At 28.6% G+C, this 23,438-nt stretch overlaps 2 protein-coding genes across 2 annotated transcripts; one reads left to right on the forward strand and one right to left on the reverse strand.

Annotated features, from left to right (window-relative positions):
* The first annotated feature begins 1,821 nt into the window (after nt 1-1,821).
* On the forward strand, nt 1,822-3,934 carry LOC111315728 (uncharacterized). Its single transcript, XM_022917682.2, has 2 exons — nt 1,822-2,570; nt 3,051-3,934. Exons 1-2 carry the CDS (start codon nt 2,012-2,014, stop codon nt 3,824-3,826), a joined length of 1,335 nt encoding a protein of 444 aa, XP_022773417.2. The 5' UTR covers nt 1,822-2,011; the 3' UTR covers nt 3,827-3,934.
* Nucleotides 3,935-12,398: 8,464 nt separating this feature from the next.
* Nucleotides 12,399-19,248, reverse strand: LOC111315729 (protein S-acyltransferase 8-like). The gene is made up of 5 exons (XM_089749579.1): nt 18,847-19,248; nt 14,872-15,057; nt 14,005-14,307; nt 13,660-13,893; nt 12,399-13,283 (listed from the first exon to the last, which is right to left on the reverse strand). Exons 1-5 carry the CDS (start codon nt 18,883-18,885, stop codon nt 12,777-12,779), a joined length of 1,269 nt encoding a protein of 422 aa, XP_089605705.1. The 5' UTR covers nt 18,886-19,248; the 3' UTR covers nt 12,399-12,776.
* Nucleotides 19,249-23,438: the final 4,190 nt, after the last annotated feature.

The following is a 23,438-nucleotide window of genomic DNA, read 5'->3' on the forward strand; positions in this document are numbered from 1 at the left end:
AAAATTTGTCAACTTTTTTAAAATTATAGAAATAGATAAGTTTTTTATTTTAAAATTTTGAGTGCAATTAAAATTTTATTAATTTTTTAAAATTAAATATTCAATAATAAAAATTTAAAATATATATATATATAAATTCTCTCGAACTAAACATCCCTTTACAATATAATTACATTCAAAAACATTGAACTGGCCTTGATTTAATTGGGCTGGGAATAGGTTGAAAGAATAAGAAATATTGTCAATAAAATCCTCTTGACCTTAGTCAAATTAACGGCTCCATATTTTTCCGGTGTTGAGTTTGTGGTGGAATATAAGCTACGGTGTTCTGTTTGAGCACATGAAGCATGTCAGAGAGAAACGTGTTTTGACCATACACTGAACACAAACGAAAATAATTCTAGTTTTAAATCAATATCATTAATGCAATTTCAATTTTCTTTATATACCTTTTTTTTTTTTTGCAAAATTATAAGTTAATTGTATTTAAAATTTAATTAATTTTGAAAATTATTTTTTAAAATAATATTTAATAAATTTAAAATTTAAAATCCAATTCCTACAATTTAAAAAAAAAATTGTAAGCCAATTGCGATGACTTTTGATTGATGCAAATGACCGAAACTTAAATTCGTCCGTATTTTCTCTTTTTGCCCTTTTTTTTTATTATTTCTTCTTTTAGACTAACTCAAACTTCTGAAAATTCGTTTCTGAACCAAAAGAGGAGAACCTAACGAAAATTTCAATGCAACACTGTTAAAAAGAATACCTTCTCTTTTTTAACGAGTCCAGCTTCTTTCACTTTTTAAATCTATGAATTGAAAATATTATATGCAGTTGCTAATTGGAATAAAATGTAACGATTAAACTAATTAATCAGGCTGGAAGAACTTTTTTTTTTAACTATTTAAAATTTTCAACAATTAAATAATGATGAATAGAATATTTTACATTCAGTAACATTATCTTCACGTCTAAAACTAATGCCAAATTTTGTTTGTTCTTTCCCTCTTTAATCTCATAAAATTAATCATTATAGTAATTAAATTAAGAGAAATTATTTGATATATTAATAGTAAAGAACGAGATTAAAATAATGATATGTATCTTTTATATGTTTAAAAAATTAATTTTAAAAAAATATATTTGTCATCGTTTTAACTTTAATTATGAAGTTGAAAAATTTTATTGTTAGTGTATCAAATAATTTTTTTTAATTAAATCTTGTTCAAATCAATTTGGATTAGGATACAATTCATTTGACTAATTATGGGTTAATCATTTATTAATCCTTAGCCCCTAAGTTGCTAATTTCGGCAGATTTTTTACATTTTTATGTTGTACTCATAACTCAATTCAAACAAGAACTCTCATCTTTTATAGATATTTGCTTTTTTTTTTTAAGCATCTCACTTATAATTTTTTTGTAATACTATAATTGTTTAAATATAATAAAAAATTATGTAAAAATTTATCACTTATAAATGTAGTAAAAAAGCAAAGTACAGGCTACTTCTTTAGCTTCTTGCCATTAGTTCTTCATAAAACACTGAATTAAATCAGTTAAATTTCAAGGTGTGAACATTTCATTTAGACATTATCTGCCATGTTTTTTTTTTTTCAATAAAATCTCCAAAAGAAAAAAAAAACCCTGTAGAAAGAAAATAAATTCCGTAACTTTTTATCTATTAAAGGTGGTGACGGTATTTTTTTTATATTTGAAGTAATCATAATTTAAATTTTTATTATTAAAAATAAAATTTTAATATTCTACTATATCAAAGGTGATGCTGGTGGGAAAGTGGAAAGAGGTAAATTTCAGGAGTGTACTATTTTAATGTGGTGGCTGACCAAGTTCAGCTTTTGAAATTCCTTGTCGACATATAAAATCCTCTCCCGTTTATATCAAAACAAAGGCTCTACTTCAATTTTTGCGGTCCCCTGGCAAGTTTCTCTTTCTTTTTTTTTCATTGAAACCATCTAAAGAAACCCAAAGATTTCATTGATTTTCATGTGCTTGCCCAACAAGGTGGCGCACCAAAGAGGGTCAGGTGAGTACGTCAGGTTTCCTCCTGTTGGAGATGGCGGCGGCGGTACCGAAGAACAACAACAAGATAGTTACAGCCAAGAAATACAACCGCAGTTGTCTCAAATTCGAGAATTGAACCAACCGGTGATGCAACATGGGAACCAAGCAGAAATATTTTTTGGATCGCAAAGTCAAGCATCCGAGATGTCAGCAATAGTATCCGCCCTGACACATGTTGTCTCAGGGCAAAGAGCTACTGATTGGGGTTACGGTGCCAACTTAGCTGGCATGGTCTCGTCTAGTTTTGGGCCTACACATAGTGGCTCAGCTGCACCTCCTTCTGCTGTTTATTCTCCTTCTTATTCTTCTTCTTCTGCTTCTCCTTCTGGTTCTGGTTCTGGTTCTGGTCTATGGATCGGTCAAAAAAGAGGGCGTGAAGAAGAGGGTACTGCTCAATTGATTGAGTCTGTACCAAGGGTTCAAAGAGCTTTTGCTGATTTTAGAGGTTCTCATGCTGATTCATCATCTGGTGCAACTGCTGGTATGTATTTTCCATCAATACCACCTCATCCTCCAATTTTTTTCAACTATTCTTTGCATACTGATTTTCATTCTTCTTTTCTTCTTCCTCATCTTCTTTCTTTCCTTTTTTTTTTTTGTTGGTTTTCCCTTTAGTGAAAATCTAGGGAATTAAGATTACATCATCTATACAACACCTTTTATTTTCTTATTAATCAATAATTTTATAAAATCATTTTTTTTATAAATATAAACTACATAACTGTTTATTTTAATACTTTCATACAATAATAGTAATAATAAGAATAAAACTATGTAATATTGCATGTCTTTCAACAAGTAATATTGCCTTAACTTGGTTTTCAAGTTTTCATTATCTTGCAATGAAAGGCTTGATCAGTTAATCTTGGACCAGTCCGAATAACAAAAAATATATATTTTTTTAACAAGAAAATAGAATTAACTTTCTTCGCCAATAATCTATATCTTCATTTTTTAACAGTTACTGAAGAAACTACAAATGTTATTGCACCACCAACCACATCAACGGAAACCGCAGTTGGAGCAGCATCAGCGTCCCATGAAGAAACTGGCGAGCGAAGAAGAAGATATAGAGGCGTTAGGCAAAGGCCATGGGGAAAATGGGCAGCAGAAATACGTGATCCTCACAAAGCAGCAAGAGTTTGGCTTGGTACATTTGATACAGCAGAAGCCGCAGCAAGAGCCTATGATGAAGCTGCCTTAAGATTCAGGGGAAACAGGGCCAAGTTAAATTTCCCGGAAAATGTCAGGCTGGCTCCTCAACCAATGCAGAATTTTCCTGCTATCCAAACATCCGTTTCTACTTCTGTAACAACCCATTTTCCACCATCTCATTTTATGCCAGTGCCATCATATTACCAATCCCAACCTCTTCAGAGCTCTACCGCTGATATGATGAGAGATTATTGGCAGTACTCTCAGTTGCTCCAGAGTTCTACTGATTTCCATGGACAACCAGCTACAAGCTTGCTAGAGCACATGATTCAATCTTCTCAATTACCTAATATTCAACAGCCATTGCTATCTTCTTCTTTGTCATCTTTGCCTTCTTCATTTGCAGCTTCTTCAGCTTCTGGTTCTTCATCATCTTCCTCTGCTGCTTTTCCTCTGCTTTTTGCTGAGCAGCAACAAATGGGCATTTTCAGGCAGCCGTCTAATCAAACTCAGGCTAGTGGGTCAGATTTTCCCGTGCCACCGTGGTCTCATCCCAGTCATTATCCTCCATCCACTAGTTAATAGTAATCCCATTTTTTATATAGAAAAAATATATCTTAGAAAGTTTTAATATTTTTTTTAATTGTAATTTATGTATTCGTATCATATAAAATATAATTAATTTATGTATTCAATAATATTTTATATAAAATTACGTTCACAATTTATATCGATAAAAAAAATTTAAAATATTTTTTTATTATTTTTAAATTTATATATAATTTTATTAAAATTTTAACTTATATTTTTTTATCATTTCGTATCGTATCTTATCTTAAATTATCAAATCTACTTTTTCTTTTATCATATATTTATTTATTTGCATGTAACTAGATTTATTTACGTTATTGTTACATCATTGTTATTGTAAAAAAGAATAAAAAAAAGCAAAAGGAACATAAAAATCAGTATAAAGTTAAGAGGCGGGGATATAAACAAAGAGGCATTTAGGATTTCAGGCATGGTTCTATCTCGAAGATTTGATGCTTCTTCTCTCCATTATCGAAAGAAAGGTGTAGAAACCAACAGCTTTTTTCAAGCTGTCTGTTGTTTGCTTTACAGCCAAAGATTCATTAAGAATGTACTTTGTTTTTGTTTATTCTTATTGTAGTATAATAAATACAAAATTTAATTTAATTGATAACTATTAAAAGATCTTATTTAATAAATTTAAAATTTAAATTTCAAACACTCACAATATTTTTTCATATTTTTAAATTATGATCTCACTTATACTTAATTTATCCTTATTAATAATTATTTTGAAGAATATTCTCCCAAGTAATTATTTTATTTGACAGCCAGGATAATTCAGATTGCTCTGAAGGAAAATATATGAGTATCATAGTTGATTACTATTGCAAGTCATCGAACTTTTAATTACATAGTAACAGTCGTGTTGACAGCATAGTGAAAGTCACTTTCAACTCACAGTAGGGATTCTCACCATGGAACCCTAAGATGGGCAGTTAGAATTTCCTTAACCTTTTCATATAATTGAATATTTGTATTGATATTTTCTAATATATAATTAATTAATTGACTGTTATTTTTATGCTTTATTAGTCTATTCGTGTGGCATGAATAGAGCTAAGACCCATCTTTCTCAAGTAATCCATGTTAGAACAAACTTCTTCCTTGTTTGAAATTTCTTTTGTCTATTTTTGGAAGTGGAAATTTGTTGGATCCCTCCAGAATTAGAGTGGAAGTGATCACATTTAATCTAAACTTGCCAAATATACATAGTCATCTGTATCTACGCCCTATCCTCTAATGTGAAAACGTTTATTTCAAATTGATACTTACAACTTATATTATTATATTTTTTTTATTTGCCAATTGAAAAAAAAAACAATGTTCTTAGAGAAGCGAAAATAGGACGATTCCTGGAAAGATACATGCTATCCAAATATTAGAGAGAGGAGGCTCCATATTTTGGCCAAAAAGGAAGCTTCATTCTACAATGACAAAATTTATTCGGTTTAATTTTTTAAAAACTTTTTTAAATTAAAAGAAAAAAAAAACTCTTAATTTGAGTGAAAAAAAGCAGAAAAAAATAAGAATTTTTATGCCATCCCCAAAACATGCATTTAGTCACATGGAACCTCAACGTGAAAAATATTTTTGTTTTCTTTAAACAAAAACCATAGTTAAAGAATAAAAAAATTGTAAGAGTTAAGAGATTTGAACAGCAAAATTATATCTCTCACCGTTATGTCTTGTTTATGTACAGGGCATTCTCTTTATGATAAAATTTATATGAAATTTTTAAAATAAAATTTGTGACTTTTTTTTAAATTAATAAAAAATTTATTATGAAATTTAAATCGATAAATTGATAGAATTTAATATGAAGATAAATAATATATTAAAAAATTATTTATAATTTAAATTTGATCGATACTTATTTGATAATAAAAATTATATCTAAATTTTACTAAAAAATAATGAGATCTTGTTTATTAAAATTCTTTTAAATGTTACATACTTTATTTATGTAATAAAATTTTTTATTTTATCAATTTTAATTTTTTATTTAATCATTCTTAATAAAAAATTTTATAAATTTCACCAGAAAATTTTTATCTAAATTTTTATTTTCTCTTAAATGCCCTCAGCACATTTTAAAAACACAAAAAATTAAAAAAATATTAATGTTGGCCCATTGTAATAACTTTCGAGTAGACCAACTTTGAACCATAATTCTAGAACATTGTTTTCACTAATATTAAAATAAACCTATAAACCACCCCTTAGCAATTAGTCTAGTTTGTAATAAAGGAGTTTCATTTCTTCCTTAATACAATTTTTGTAGGAAACATTTTGAAATAACATTATGAATACATTGAATCAATCAATATGAAGAATATGTCTTAAAATTTTTCAAAAAAAAAGTAAACTTAAATAAAATTTTAAAAATATACTCAATCTGTTAAAAAAATGTTTGGTGTCGTGCACGAAGTATTAGAAAATTTGAGAACATAAAAATAATAAAAAATATGATTTTAAGAAATAAAATATATTATCTTAAAGATAATTATAATTTTTTAATATAATAAAATCTTAAAATTCTTCAAATTAGAATTAGTAATATTGATCGTATAAATAAAAAATTTATTTATAATAAATGAATGTTATAAATTTTTGTTCAAAAAATTATTACAATATGTATAATCACAAATTTTTTTCAAAAAATTATGATAATTTATATGATAAAATTTGTATGTTCAAATAAATTTATTCAAAATATAAATAATATTAGTTTATTTTATTCATAGAATTTAATAAATAAATAATTAAAAAATAAATTTATTTAATAAACAAACCCAAGCACCCAATTTTGACTTTTAGTTGGACCACTAAAAAAATTTTTAATGAATTCAAATAATTTGATTTATTTAAATATTTTATTTAATTAATTAAATAATATAAATAATTTATTTTAAATTACGAATAAAAAATTATTTTAATTAATATAAAACACATTGCGTTTTAAACTAATAATATAAAAAATATATCATAATCAAATGAGGTAATGTTAAAACTAAGAAAACGACAATATGTATTTATTTTTTAAAAATGGGATTAGCGGATCGATGTTGATGAGATTATTAACATTAGAATCTTTTTTTTAATTAAACTCCATAGAAAAAAAGTACGTTCTTAAATTTAAATATTATTGAGCAAAAGATTAATTAGTTAATTAATTTGGGATTTGACTTAATTTAATTGAAATTTGTTGAGAAAGTTACTTGAGCTTGAGGTTTACGTCTTCAAGAAGGTCCGTTCTTTTTTTTTTTGGCGTTTTCCCATTGATGAGGTCAGCGTGCACGTGGAGACACACGTGACAGGGAGACTAAGGATGAGGTCAAATGTTACGGAATGGGGCCCAGAAAGACACGTTTTACTGATACGCATTAAGAAAGAGTCCACATCGAGATGCGTGCAAAACGGAACAGACGTGTAAGGCTTTCGGACCGTGAGTTTTGTTTTTTATGACAAAAATATATTTGTCTGAAATTAAAAAAAAAAAGTTTGGTCCGGCCAAAAAAAAAAGATTTTAAGTACACGTGCTCTAATTTTTTTAGTTCATACAAAAGTCTTCTACTTTAAAAAACTTTGTTGAGAAGGGTTAAAATTAAAATTGGCAGGGCTGATCGGTAGTTTACCAACCAATTTTGGGTGAAGAGAATTTTTTTTTTTGTTATTTTTTTTGTGGACTCCAATTTCTTGTTAGGACCAATTTGTAGATTTGTACAACTTGTCGTAACATGATCATGTGATGACGAAATGCATTACTGTGAAGTCCCACTTGGTTTATATCTTTCACTTTTTTGAGAAATCGAATTTAAGCATGTTAAGGATGCAAAGAAGCTTCCATGGTAATGACGAAGGATTATTTTTAATAAACAAAATTGCATGCGCATTTCTCATTTGAAAGCATGGATTGTTTACACTATCAACCATGAATAATGTGATTATTATTTTTTATCAAATTGAAATTAAAATTTTTTTATCAAATTAATGTTCTATAATTTTGAATGCCAAAAATAAAAAATTTCTTAAAATACTAAAATCTTAAAAAAAAAAAGAGTATTAAGTATTAAAAAAGTAAGAGAATGATGATAATTTTGAAATATTCAAAAAATAAAAGATAAATAAATAAAATAAGATGAAGGGAATAATATTCTTAAAAATTAAAATTAAATAAAATAAAAATTGATAAATAATTAAAATAAAATACTAATTCAAATATCAACACTTCTTATATATAAATATCATTACACGGGGAGAAGTTAAGATTTTATGAGAATGAGAAAGAACGCGTTTCATTACCTAATCAAAGGTTGCATTTGAAATTAAACGTAACTGTGTTTATTATGAAAATTCGTGTCAACTGCACTGTACAATGTAAAAATGTGCATTTAGGTAATATGAACGGCACGGTACAAATAGATTCTCATCGTGCTGAACCTCAAAATTTTGACTGGTGCTTTATGCTCCGGTGAGAACTGAGAAAACTCACCTCTACCAATTCTTACTTTTCCAAATAAGCCCCCTGTTTTTTTTTTTTTTTTCTTTTGCTTTTCCTCCTGACGGCATAAATGTAATAGTTAATTATTTATTTTACTTTGGTTTTTTATTTAAAAGTTTTTAATATTTCTTGCCATTTCCATTTTTTTTTCAAATTTTATTTTGAATAAATATAATTATTATTTTAATGTAAAAAATAAATATTATCTTCTAAATTATTATCAATTTATGTAAATATATTATTAATTTTTTTAAAAATAATTTTTTTATTATTATTAATTTTATTAATTTCCAAAAATTTAATAACAAAATTATTATTCGAAATAAAAATAATTTTAATAATATTAATTATTTATTAAATTTATAAATATCAAATTATAATTTAAAATTTATTATATATAAATTTTAATTTAATATTTTTAATGATTATTTTTTATTTTATTATATTTTATTTCATCGTTATTATTATTTTTATATATAAATATATATTTTACTATTAATTTTAATATCATTATTATAATATTTAATCTTATTATTATAATAATTATTTTTATTTTTAATTTTATTAAAATTAATTTCATCGTTTATCCAAACACATCTATTAAATCTAATGCGTTTTCGTACGTACCGAGAAAAAAAATTCAAAGCCCGGTGGTCTCCATATGTGTCAATTAACAAAAAAGAACAAAAGCAGAAAAAAAAATGGATTAGCTTTCATATCCAAATTGCTTTATGCTTTCGAAAACAAAAAAGAAATAATAATAATAATTTTTATTATATTTATTATTTATTTATTTTTAAATATATTTTAAAATTATATATTTTTAAACATCTAAAACTCTTAATTTTTATATTTTAAAATTATATTTTATGATTTTTTATTTTTTAATATTAAAAATCATAAAATTTTAATTTTAATATTAAATATATTAAAATTATATATTTTTTAAATTTCATAAAAATTAATACAATATAAATATTTTAAGATGAAATAATAATAATAATTATATTTGGGATCCGTCAATCATCGGATGCCTATCAGGATAGGTTTGTTGACAGAGAGTTGGCTCATGTCCTATAGTTATATAGGACATGAAGTCGACAATTTAAGCGGAAAGGCACAAACCTAGAGAAAATAGGAACACCAAGTTAAAAAAAAAAAAAAAGCTAGGCAGGACACGTTAGGGCAAAGGTACGCACGTTTCAAGTTTAGGACATGAAGTCGACAATTTAAGCGGAAAGGCACAAACCTAGAGAAAATAGGAAGACCAAGTTAAAAAAAAAAAGAGGCTAGGCAGGACAGGTTAGGGCAAAGCAACGTACGTTTCAAGTTCTGAGGCTGACAGCATTCTAAACACCGATCATTAATTTCAAGCACTATTTGCAATAATCAATTAATGGAACCAAATCAAGTAAAAGATAATGATAAAGGGTCAAGTTTCTATTTGTTTCAAAATAGAAATGACAAAAACCAAACCTTGTGATTGATTTTTTTTTTTTAGGTTAGAATGAAAAGGAATGGTCCGAAAATTTGGTCAATACCAGCCTTCCTGTCTAATAATGTATAGCCCCTAAACAAGTTTGAGCTCCTTTTCTACATTAGTACAGTTCAGGCTTGCAATTCAAATCAAATCAGAGGATCAAATTTATGTTATAGCTTGGTATTTTATTCTATCAAATTTATCTTAGACAGCTACCTGAGTAAGTAGAACTTGCGGACACCTTGGCCTTCAAATATTATCATAGATAAAAAAATCGGTGTTGAATTTAAAATTTAATTTAATCAATTTATATTATTATCTTTAAAATATAATATTTAATTCAAAACTTCTCTTACGTGATGTTGTGTATTGCCCCCAAGCTTCTATGTTGATGTTCCAAGTCAACTTGATCTTCCTAACAAATACCACACGTCTCAATCACTTATTTGACGTGGTCAAAACTAAGAGGAAAAAAATGAAGAAAAACACACCAAATGAAGCCAAGGTTTTAAAAATATTTAAAATTTTTAAAATTAAAAATTAAGTTTTTAATTTTGCAATGTTTAATTTATTCAAATGATCAAACAGCAATTTAATCTGTTTGAGAGAGTGGGCTGGTAAAAAATAAAAAAAAAAAGTGGTAAGAACTAAGAAACAATAATATTTCTGTAAAAATGTTTGGCTAACTCTGCCGTGGGATGAAGGAGAGTTTAAATATAGAATGGCAACCATGTATGCATGTCCAAAGAAAGCGAAACCAGAAAATTCCAAATGGATGAAAGAGATATTGTAGAATGTCCATTTCCATGTGTGATACGATCCAATTTCCATTTTCCATATAAACAGCATCATACTCTACTTTATTTCGTCGTTAGGCAACAAAGTTTGAGGATAGATCAATACCAACTCCTATCACATCGATCGGAAACTTATCTAATTTTTATCTAACTATTTTTATTCAATTTTAATTTTTGAGATTTTTCGTTTTCTTATTGTACTATTTCCTTTTTGCTCTAGTTTTGAAATTAAATTTTTTTTAAAGTATAGTAGAATTACGGATGAGAAAAAAAACCCAAATCCAATTAATTTCGATCAACTCCAATTTATTCCAATAATATATATTTTTTAAAATAGAGAATCATGTCACATCAAGTAGGGTTTTAAATTAGAAGATAGGGATCGGTTTAATTGCAATAGTTAAGGTATACATATAAATAGTTTGGTAGGTACATAATTTGACTAAAAAAATTAAATTTGAATATCATTCTTCAATAAAAACAAAATATGCGATCATATCACATTATTCAAAATTGAAGTTATCTAAATTAAAGTAATAATTAACAGTTGACCCAAATACTTATTATCTCATTTTAACAAGATTGAGATTCAAATTTGCAATTTTTACTGCTCCTTCCTTTATATCTCAGTTACTTTAGGCCCACATACAAAAAAGAGGTCTCCTTCACAGCTTTTACTTTGCAGGCTTGGAATGGCGTAGTTACTATCATATCTTTAACCTTTTCCCTCTCATCTCAACATAACCAATTAACCATCCTTGTAGTCCAAGATCAGGTTTCCTTTCCCAGCACTCAAAGAAGCCTCTGCAAGCTCTTGAGTTGGACCTTGCCCCCACTCCATTTTGGGCTTTAATCCTTATTGCTTGAGTATAATTGTTCTTAATGATGTTTCTGGGTCTTGAAATTCTGAATTTGCTATGTTTGTAGATCCAACAAGCCCATTTCTGTTTGAATTTGGATGAAATGACCCCATTACATTGCTCAATTTTATCATCAATTTCTAAATAGAAATTATTACATCCATAAGCAGAATTATTAGATGATACCAATTCTTAGAATATATCAAGAAAAATAAAAAAAAATTAATTAAAAAAAACGAATGTAAAGAAGTTTTTTTTTTTTTTTTTTTCTTCTTCAAAAAATGAGATAAATAAATTATTTAATCTCTTAAGTTAAGATAAGATGTATCATATTTAACATCTTAAAATAAGTAATTATAAATTATGTATTCGATATGATCTCAATAAATGATTATCATTAAAACTTGAATCTAAAATTTTTTTATCTAACAAGACGAATCTTAGCCGATTGTTATGCTGTTTTGAGTCGCTGTCAATTCATGTTAAAGGAAACGTTGCACGAGCATCACTTGCGAGTTGCCGATACGTAGAATCAACAATTGAACTTATTGTCCAAATAGAAGAGTGCTCCACTTTCTTTGTAGAGTCTACAAACAGACAATAGTTTTAACGACAAACTGGTCCAACTTCAATTCTCTTTTTCTGATTTCTTATTCAATGGCACATCATTAAATTTGTAATCGCACAAAGGAAAATAAAATAAAGCCTTAAAGTGTGACAAATATAATAATTTTAAATATATAACATAAATAATACGAAAACAAAAAAATATATATAATTTAAAATTTTAACAAAAATATATTTTAAATTTAATATTTTATCACAAATTATAATACGTTAATTTTTATATTTAATACAAATCAAAGATGAATATATAATTAATTAAATTTTAAATAAACGGCAACTAACCAAGTTAAATATATGAGAGAGAGAGAGAGAGAGCTTTTAGATAATTTCGTGTCTGGAGCAGTGACATAATATTTTACAAATGAAATCAAAACAAAACTAGACATTCCACCCAAGGTTGCATATCATTCAACAAAGAATAAAAGGAAGACACTATTCACTTTTCTCAAAACAATTACAAAGACACATTCCTATGGACTGCTTAACAAAAGAAAATGTAAAAAAAAAAAAAATGGTAACACAAGTTTTCAAGCCTAAAAGGGGAGTAAATTTCACTCCCCAATGGATAATTGTCATTCTCTAATCGATGAAACTTCCCCTCCATACCAGGAAAACACTATCCAAGAGACTGCACATCATCATTCATGCAATGGCAACTATACAACTTACCCCATCATTGGCGAGCTTCTTTTGGAGTGATATAGCTTCTGCTTTCAGTAACTGTGGAATTAGCAAGGACATCTGGCGCAATTTCCCAACTACCACTTCTCCTTCCCCAACTTGAGTGTCTAGTGTCAGATCGAATTGTAGGAACTTGACGATCTGAACCCAGAACAAAATCAACCTCCAAGGTGGTATGAGGAGGGCCATTGCTCCCTCTACTGCGGATGTCCTCATCAATTTCCTCAATATTACGTCGCTGGGAGATCTTCTTTAGATCTTCACCGATCTCTAGATCATCCTCAACCTTCGAACGTGGATCTCCACCTCGATCTTCTACTTCTGCTTCCTGAGTACTTGGCAAAGTATGCCTTGGTACCTCCTCTTGAACAAAAGCCCGAAAATTGTTCTTTGAGGGCTTTATCTTTGTGCAAAATACTTCAAGAAAATTACTTGGACAACCCCGATTGTAAACATTGATTCTGTTGTCAGCCCTATATCGAAAATTTTCATAGGTAGTCTGGAAGACATGAAGGAACATTAGTTAACTCCTAAAATACTCATGGAATTCAACAAAAATGGATCTTTGCTCCTCATTACACAAAATGAAAATTTGTGCTCTTCCCCCCCATCCATATACACATACCCTCTATTCCCGCTAGATTGAAGGTCTAAAACTTACTAATATGTTTCATTGGTGGATTTTTCTCATACTTATTTACCAAGCTCTCACAAGTTAAGAGGGCAGAAAAAACTAAGACTTGGGATAATTTTTATCATACTTCATTCAAGCTCTATGTGCCTTTCCAAAAAAAATACCAAGCCCTATGATTTGAAATAATTGAGATCAAGCACTACTTAAATTATCATACAGCAACAAGGAGAACTTAACAGACCTGATTTGTTGCAATGAGGTACGAGTGAAACCCAGTGAGCCCGCCTACAAACCACAGCAAAATGAAACAATATGCCATTAGTATGACCGACGGAGGAGATTCCTTCATCGCTTTCCAAACTGTTCCATGGTGATCATCCATCAGAATCTTGATGTACAATGCTGACATGGAGAACACATAGATGCAGAGAAGAGTTGCCGAAGAAACGAACATAAAAAAGTACCGGTAATTTCGCTGCTCATATACACAACAGTCAGCCTACTAACAAAAAACTGCTCAAGAGAAGAGAGCAAGAAATGCCCAGAACAGTATCAGTAAACAGGCTTATCAAAGAAAACAACATACCAGTCCAATGCATTGCCCCACCCAAGGGCAATGGTGATCAAAACGCTCCACACAATTGCTGCAAATGGAACAGTGGGAGCAACGGGGAGGGCGATAAAGCATGCATGTGTCACAATACTTCACCCGCACATTAACTCCATTAACCATAACTTCCTTGGTTCGAGGAAACTGAAGGCCAGGTGTTTGCCTACCCCCAACCTCAGTTGAAACAGAAGAATCATAGCGGAACTCCTCTGGTGGATGTGAATTGCGGGGAATGATTCCTGGGTCCCGGGCTGATGTGAGGAAAAGAAGAATCAACACCTATCAAAATAAATTGTGCTATTAAAATCAATAGCAACTTGATAACCCAAAAGAAAAAGTCAACAAAAATAAGAGACAAAAAGTTATCCAAAAGATATACTACTTTAAAAATGCATCCGCCATAATCAAGTCCAGAAATTAGAAAGGGCTATCCTAATCTTAACTAGATCTGAGAAGGCCAAACTTCTATGAGAACTCCATTACCAGTAAAAAGTCAACAATTGATCTAAGATCAAATGAAAGGGTTCCACCATATATTCCACCAAAATATATTTTAAAATTCATAAGATCAATTATCTTTGGAATTGGAACATAAAAGTTTGTTTACTCTACATCTTGAAAATTTAGCTTCAATAAATGCCCATGAAAATTTTGTTCAGAAAACTTATGACAGAGATAATTGCTGAGAAATCCCAACAATTAAAAACAGGCACTCAGTGCAATTTGTAAGGTTCTTAAAGAACAGTTAACTCTGCTGGCATCTAGGGTGATCAACTCAACAGTAGTTTTTCTAAAACCTCAAGAAAGAACCCAAGCAACAATTAAAAGGTAAAAATCACTTACATAAATAGTAAAGACAATTGCTACCACCAGAATAGCATATCCTGCATTATATGGAGAAAATGAATGCCGAAGGTGCCTTGCAACAAATACGCAAAAGATGATAACAGGAACAATGATCAGCAATAAGGTAACAAGCAGAGACCTAGCATCTGGCCCAAAAATCAGCCTCCCACCAAGAACAAACTTCTGCAAAATGCATATAGAAGAGGAATTAAATGCCAAATGAAATTAATTGCATGATCTGTATAGACAGAAGAAAGCAAAAGATAAAATGAAAAACATCAGTTGTGTTATGGCTTCCATATTTTAATGTTGCCATTCTAAATATTTTTCACAAATTGCACCCAGTTTTGGTCGTAGTTAACCTACACCCATGCATCCTAAAATAATCTTCAAAGTTCTAACTTTCATTTACCTCCAACCTGTCTCGTTTACTAATGATATCATTTGCAAATAGCATGCCCAAGGATACCATCTTGAAATGTACTTGGTAAGTTTATCCATGACCAGTACAAAGATTGAGGACTTATAGTAGTTCGCTCTTGTTGATAATATGAAACTTAGTATTTTCACCAGTTCCAACTAACACAAGATCCTAATTAATTAACAATCAAAGTGGGGGGCAAATTAAGCATTGCATCCAAGTTTTTATTTTTGCTTCAACGTATAAGTTGAATAAATGCTTTAAACTTTTTCAATGTTGTTTGCTAATTATAAATTTTATAAAATTTCAAAAAGGGAATAACATCAAGATCAGAGAGATTATTAAGCAAGCAAATTTCCTAGACTAATAAAATGCTATTTAGATCAACAGTTGAGCATTTAGATCAATACTTTGCTATAAACCCACACAAGTAGCAATAGGGCTCCAAAAAGAACCAAAAAGGATAAGGCTAGAGATTATTTAGCAAGCAAATTTCCTAAACTAATAAAATGCTATTTAGATCAATACTTTGCTACAAACCCACACAAGTAGCAATAGGGCTCCAAAAAGAACAAAAAAGGATAAGGCTATAACGAAGAGGAACTCTTAACCTTGGACAGCATTCAGAGCAGTAGAATCAATCATGAAATCTTCTCCTACTTCCTATACTAGTCGTATGATTGCTATAATGGTTTTGATCCGGTACTTTTGCAAGCTAGAGCAAAAACTTATAGGGATACTAGAAGACCCATGACAATAGCTGAAATCCTCATGCATAAACAATTTTACAAAACTTTTTTCAAAGTTCAAAGCATTATTTCCTTTGGCAATAATCTTCTCCTATTAAATAATGTGCTAACTATATATGCAATTTTTTTATTTAATTATTCATCTTTCAGTTTTGTAGATACCATAATATGATTACATAGCACCCTCAAAAAATGTAGAAAAGAAACCAAGCACTCAACAGAGGACTTTGAAAGGAACCAAGTAGGGCCTTTCAATCAACTAATTGTAAAACACAGTAATGGTAGTATCACAATGAATTACACAAAGTTCACAGCAAGTTAAACAGCATCAAAGGCTTACAAGGAAATGGCCTATAACTAAAGAGATTGTAACCCTTCACTAGTAAAATATAATGCTTGTCTGGCCCATCTTTTGAACAGCTTCACTACTCTACAAAGCTAAAGCTGGATCAAACAAGGGAATGGAAGAAATAGCTTTACCTTTAGTATTAAAAATAAGTTTCTAAAGACCAAAAATTTATGGTCATGGTGCTTCTGAAAAAAGTTGCAATGATAGATGATAGATATAATTAAAGAAAATTTTTTATGAGTAAACATATAGTATCAACTATTTCAAATAATTTCTACTGGGTTGAACTTCTTAAAAGAATCTACTTCACCAAGACTTTTTTTTATTAATATTTAGTAGCACTTTTTATAGCAACAGTAACTGAGCTAAACAAGCTCCTAACAGAATATTCTTTCTAAAGCTTGACAAGAAAGTCAATTAAAGCTCAAACTGAAAGGTTACAATATAATTCTTAACAAATTCAAACTTCTGGAACCATCTTTGCAAAATTCTATAGAACTTCCAAAAGAAAAAAAAAATTGTTCCTCCATTGCCACAAACTAGAAAAAAACTAGCAAACCCCATCAAGCAAACTTCATAGGCTATTCAGTCCTATCTAAGTGAACATAAATGATAGAAAACTGGCAAAATTCCCCAATAAGATCAACTGTGAATATTAGACCATTTATCTTCATTCATCATAGTCTAAATCCTAAAACCATCTCATAGTTGACTACACTTAAAGCCCTTTCCAACAACCTTGAGCCAACTAGAAAACCCCCACATGCACTGACTGAAAGTCTAGCTTACATATGAAATAACTTTAACGAGATTAAATGTGTTTTAAGGAAAAAAAAAAAGATTATACCAATCTAATGGCTCAAAAGGCTTTCAAGCTCATGTAAACATTTTTTTCATGCCACTAACCTACTCCTTGATCATATACTGATTAGATCTCTTAAATAATTTGGAATTTAAAACATTCATTCAATCTTTAGGGCAGCTAGCATAAAATAATTATCACTATATCAAGTTTCTGAGAGCAATGAACCACTCAATAACATTGCCTTCAATCTTGATATACTCTCATCCTCAGATGTACATTATCACTAAATACCATGACAAAAAACATGTGGCAATAGATTTTTTACACCTCTCAAACATGAAAAACATCAAACATTGGATCATCAATCTTTGCAAAATCCAGTTAGTAACAATTTTGAACAATGCGTTGCTTACACCCCACCCTCCTAAACCTTGCCTGATTTTTCTAATCAATGTTACTTTCTTCAACTTGTAAATTATTACTCATTCAAACACTCTCCATCCCACCACCAGAAAAGAAAAAACCGATGACTCTGACATCCAAATAATGAGTGAATTACATAAAAACATACCAACCAATTTTTTTTATCCTTATATTCCTTCAAAATCTTTTTTTTTTTTTTGGGAGGGTAGGGTTGTTAAGGGATTGAAAATGTTACCTGTCACTTCCACCAAATGTGGTAATTCATCTAAAAAATCTTAACCACAAACTATGACCACATTGGTCATCCTTCTATTTAAACAATATTTTTGCACTGATTCCTACACAAAAGCATCCCTTTGATCCAAAGATTGCCACACTATCAAAGTAGCAAGTATCCTCACAATCACCAAACTCAGCAAAGCAACGGCTTCGTTATTGTGGTTTGAGATTTGGAAAAGGTAAACTAGAACAGAAGAGAATCCATCCCATTGAATCTTCCACAATTGCAAGAATTTATAACATTATAATTATACTTAATTCAATGAGATTCTCTGAAAACATTGGGAGATGAGAATGAGTTTCAAACTCTTAATACACCCATAGAAGTAACACTACAGCTCTTGTGACAGATACAAACACACACATAACACCCTTAAAATGCAAAAATACATAAAATCAACTATGTATCAAGCATGTACTTGGCCTATTTTCCCCCAAAGTAATTTGGCATAAAAGCACACCAATTCAACCAGAAAAAATCCAAGGCCATACTCCGTAACTCTACTCAACAATCCATTATTGACTGTCCTTTAAAGCCAAAGCTTGTCCTCCATTTGGTCATAAGAGTAAATTGCAAAAGCTTCATTCCCAACAATGCTTCATTAACCTTAACCACAGCTCTGTGGCTAACTTCATCAACGCAAAAACAAATCAACAAACAGTCAAAACACCCAAAAAGAAAGCCTTAATAAGTTCTCCATGTTTTCCCCCATTTTCTCAGTATCATAATTCATAGTACCAAAAATTCACCAAGGATAAAAACTAATCAGAACCCGAATAGATTAAAACCCAAACCTAAAAATCCCACTAATGACTAAACCAATCAAAAGCCAACTCATTTTTCTACAAACCAAACAAATCTAACAAAAACCCAGATGACCAAACCGAGCATTTAGATAAAAAAAAAAAAAACCACAAAAGTAAAAATAAAAAATGACACCCTTACATTCCTTCCTTTCCAAACTTCGTACACGCGCTTTTCCATGAGAGAAATTCCAAGGCCTTCCTTTCCCCTCTTTTAGCTTTATTGAACTACGCTGGCACTGAGTCGAAGATTTGAAACATGAGCGGGATTTTCATTACATTAAAAAAAAAAAAAGAGAATCGCAACACCTCTCCTCGCGAAAACCTTTCCCACCACACTGAAAATCGTACTCAATCGGATTTTGATTGAATAGTAAATGCAGAATTGGAACCTGGTTTTTTGGGTATTTAATATTTTAATTAAAAAAAGGGAAATTGTTATAGAGAGCAGGTGTGCGTTTGGCTATCACAGCAACGGCGGTTCGCGTTCCGTCTGTGAGCGAAAATGGGAAATTTTAGGAATTTAAAAAAAAATTCTCACGTCATTGTATCATCGTTTTCAAACTAAAAAAAAGTGAGATTTTTTTGGAGGCTTTTGAGTTTGAAGTTACTAAGTTGCCACTAACTTTAACTTTTAATTACCTTTGTGTCACAATGCTCGCAGGGTCGTGGCTGAGGTGGCGTGATCAGATTGGTGATGAAAAGACAAACATGTGAAGAAGGCAGCCAGCCAGCCTAGTTGTTAGACTCTATGGAGATTATCCTATCGTAGGAGTTTTTTTAAAGACTTAATGTGGCAATAATTTTTAAATTACAGTGATATGACTCGTGTGATTTTTAAATTTAAAAAATTTTTAATATAATATTTGATTATAAATTTATTAATTAATATATATTAATTATTTATTATTAATATAATTAATTTTAAATGATAATATAAAATGAATAAAATAATTATAAATAATATATTAATTAATAATTTATAATTCAAATATTATATTAAATATTTTTAAAATTTTTAATTTAAGTACATATAAGTTTTTTTTTTAGGAAGTTCAATACTTTTGAAAAACACTTCAAGATAAAAAAAAAAAAAAAATTTCTTGTCCAGCTAAAGAAAGATTAAAAAAAATTCTTAAAAAAGACTACACTCAAACAAAATTTTGGCATTCGGGTTGAAAATGATTTTTGTATTCAAAAGTTGTTTTGACTTAATTTCAATGATCAATAACCAAAAAAAAAAAAAAACCTTTCAGTTAAAAAGTTTGTTTGCAAACTCAGACAAAAAAAGCTCTTAAACAGTGCTTTTTCTGTCAACTGAAATTTTTTGAGTAAAATGAATTTATATTTTTATAATTTTATGCATATTTTTTTGACATTTTAATTCATTGCACTTTTTTCATAATAATTTAAATATTTAAAATTATTAAATCATATTTTTCTAACAAAATTTTAAACACAAATTTTCAATCCAAATAATAATCTTAAATTAATCATATATCCTTAATCGAATTATAAAATGATATATAAATTTAAATAGTAAGCAAATATATTTTAAAGTATTTTAAGCTATTTTTATACTTTGTAACAGCTTATAAATGGAAAGTGGAAATAATAGATTTTTATGACACAAAATAATAAATTATTTTTGAAACTAGAAATTAATAATAATTAATTATTAGAGGATCGATAATGATCTCTCACATGTGATGTTATTCATTCTGTGCCACGTCAAAATATAAGCAACTTTTTCCCTCTAATTTGATGCCTTGTCTATAAATCAAATTGGTTATCGATTAAGATTATTCAGTTTTGTCTGTATCTTAAAATTTGAATTGTCATCATTGTATAAATCTTCATGTTATTGCAATTATTAATTTATTTATAGATAATTTATAATTTTATTATTTCATACACAGTGAATTCACTGCTACCAATGAACTGTACAATAATTATAAGTACAATTTCATATAAATTTTTTTGCAAAATTTTCTCTTTTTAATTCCTATCTCTCGTATGATATTTTGTTGACCTCATTTGATGCAATGTCGTGTAATCTCCACAGTCAGAAAACAGAGTATATCCCTGCGGTTTCATATCTGCTCCCTTGCGCATTCTACATTGTTAAATATATCAAACATGATAATTTCATATATGATACGATAATACGATATAAAAATAATATAAAAAATATATATTTTAAAAAAATATATTTCATATTTATTCGTATCGATATGAATTTCGATACGACATAATTTATGTCATATATGTATTAACTAGTCTAAATATGTGACACAATATGAATAATATATTTAATTTAATCTTATCATACGAATATACATTTAATATGTTTAATACGTTTAATATATTTTTTATATTTATTTTAATTTAATATAAATATATAAAAATTATTTTAATTTTTAATTTTTAATTTTTTAATTATGATACTTAATTAGTTATTTAATATCATAAAAAATTTATTTTAAATATTTAATTATGATACTCATTTAATAATTATTATAAAATTATTTTTATATTAATAATATAAATATTAATGTTAGTCTTATACATTATTATTTTATTCTTTAATATTTAATAGTTTATCATTTTGAATTTGATACTAAAAATTAATATAATTATGTAATATAAATTAAATAAATATATATTAAATACATATTAAATGAGTATTAAATTTTGTTATTTTTAAAAATGAAAGTTTTTTTTATATTATTAATATGTCAAATTTATTAAGTTGTAAATGATGGATAGTTTATAATTATTTATTATTTTAATCGTATTCTTATAAATATTCATGTTTGTCATATCTATTCGTGTATATTCGTGTTATTTGTATATTATTCATGTTGTGTTTAAACGATTAATTGCATAGATGTTAATTGTGTTGTGTTGTATGTAATACACATTTTAAATGTATTGTATTTGTGTTTAGAATTTAAACACGTTTTATAATTCGTGTTGTATTCATGTTTTTAATAATTCGTGTAATTATACGTGTCAAATACGATAGGGAAACATGATTTGCTAGGTCTATTAGATTGCCTTTGGTTCCTTTTTTTTCCATATCATGTATAGATATACATCTTAAGTAACTCTAAAGAGGATGGAGATAAGTGATTTTCCTTTGAGTTTCTCTACTGCCACTTAAACATATTTTCCCAGCTAACTATCTCCTTAATCAGATTACAAAGTTGCAAAACCTATTTTCACACAGCCTATTGAATAACTATAGCTAAAAAAAATATGATTCCTACTTTTGTTATCCTATTTAGAGAGAACAAATTCTTCATTTGTAGCAATTTTCCATTATCAGCCTATCTTTTGTAAGGAGTCTACTAAGAATAACCATCTAAGCAATGATGACACATTTGAGGATGTGAAATTGACACTAAAGAAGTCTGTGCCATTCTACCTTTACTTGCTTAGGCCTTAACTCTTCCCTATTGGAGATTTGAGATTGAATTAGTCTATGTCATAACATATAAATCCGTAAACCTATAGTTAGACCTGACTCAGAGAGTCACCACTAATTTTTTTTGTTAGGTGTGATTGGTCACCTAACTGAATATGTCTCATTTTAAAAAGATATCTCAAGTTTGACTCGAGTATATTTAAAAGATAGATTTTGGTTTATAAAATCATTACTAGATTTGATAGTACGATTATATGTGAGAAAGATTATAGCACCCTCACAATGTCTATCGAAGGATGGTACCGGTTTAATTTCGTGTTATCCAAGCCTTGAAACATATTTGTATTTTTACCAAATAATTTAATATTAGAAATTGGTTTTAAAGTTACTCCAATCATTTGATAGTAATTTAAGATAATTTTCTCACATCATGAGTATTCATGGAAACTTGTTTCCTACCTTGACCAGGCTTCGTCGTCAAATTCATTAATGTATTTTTTTTTTGAAAAATTAAATTTGAAAACAATTAATAAGATTTTTCAATAATTTGGTAAGATTATATATTAATACATATCCCCCAATCGTTTGGTGGGATTTTAATTTGAAAAACCTTTTTTATGAAAATTTTAAAAAGAATCATTAAATCTTCCAATATTTTAGTAAAATTTACCTCAGAGATTTAAATTCTCCAATCAATTGGTAGGATTGAAAAATTATTTTTTTCTTTAAAATTCATTATAAAGTTCTCCAATCATTTGGTAGAATTCATAATTTGATTTTTAAATCTCAAATCATTTGATAAGATGAAAAATTGTTTTCAAAATTTATTATGAAATTTTCAATAGTTTGGTAGAATTTATAATTTAAAAATTTCTAAACCCATAAAAATCCTCCAATAATTTGGCAAGATATCATGAATTAATTTTTTTAAAAAAGTATTATTATTTTATATATTTTAAAACATCCATAAACAATAGCTTAAAATAAATAAAAGCAAATAAAAATTATACCAATTGGACCAAGTCTAAGTCAGAATTCAAAATAAATTGAGCTTGGAATGGCTCAACAAAATTCTGACCAAGCTTGAAAAAGGAAGGTCGGCTAGATGATTTAGGCTTCACTATTAGCCTTGATTTTTCTTTAAGATGGTGAATGGGTTGGGCACTGTTGCAATTGAGCTCTGGCAGTGGAGTGAAAATGGCAAAGAGATAGTGCGATAGTTTTGCTTTTGTCGATTGCTTTTTGTTTTTTCTCTGGTTATTGTGTTCTTCAACATAGAACTCCCAAATAAATCCTAATTATCT

The sequence above is a fragment of the Durio zibethinus genome, chromosome 20, assembly GCF_047325235.1.
Source record: "Durio zibethinus cultivar Kanyao isolate XHJ-2024 chromosome 20, ASM4732523v1, whole genome shotgun sequence".
In the NCBI taxonomy this organism is placed as follows: domain Eukaryota; kingdom Viridiplantae; phylum Streptophyta; class Magnoliopsida; order Malvales; family Malvaceae; genus Durio; species Durio zibethinus.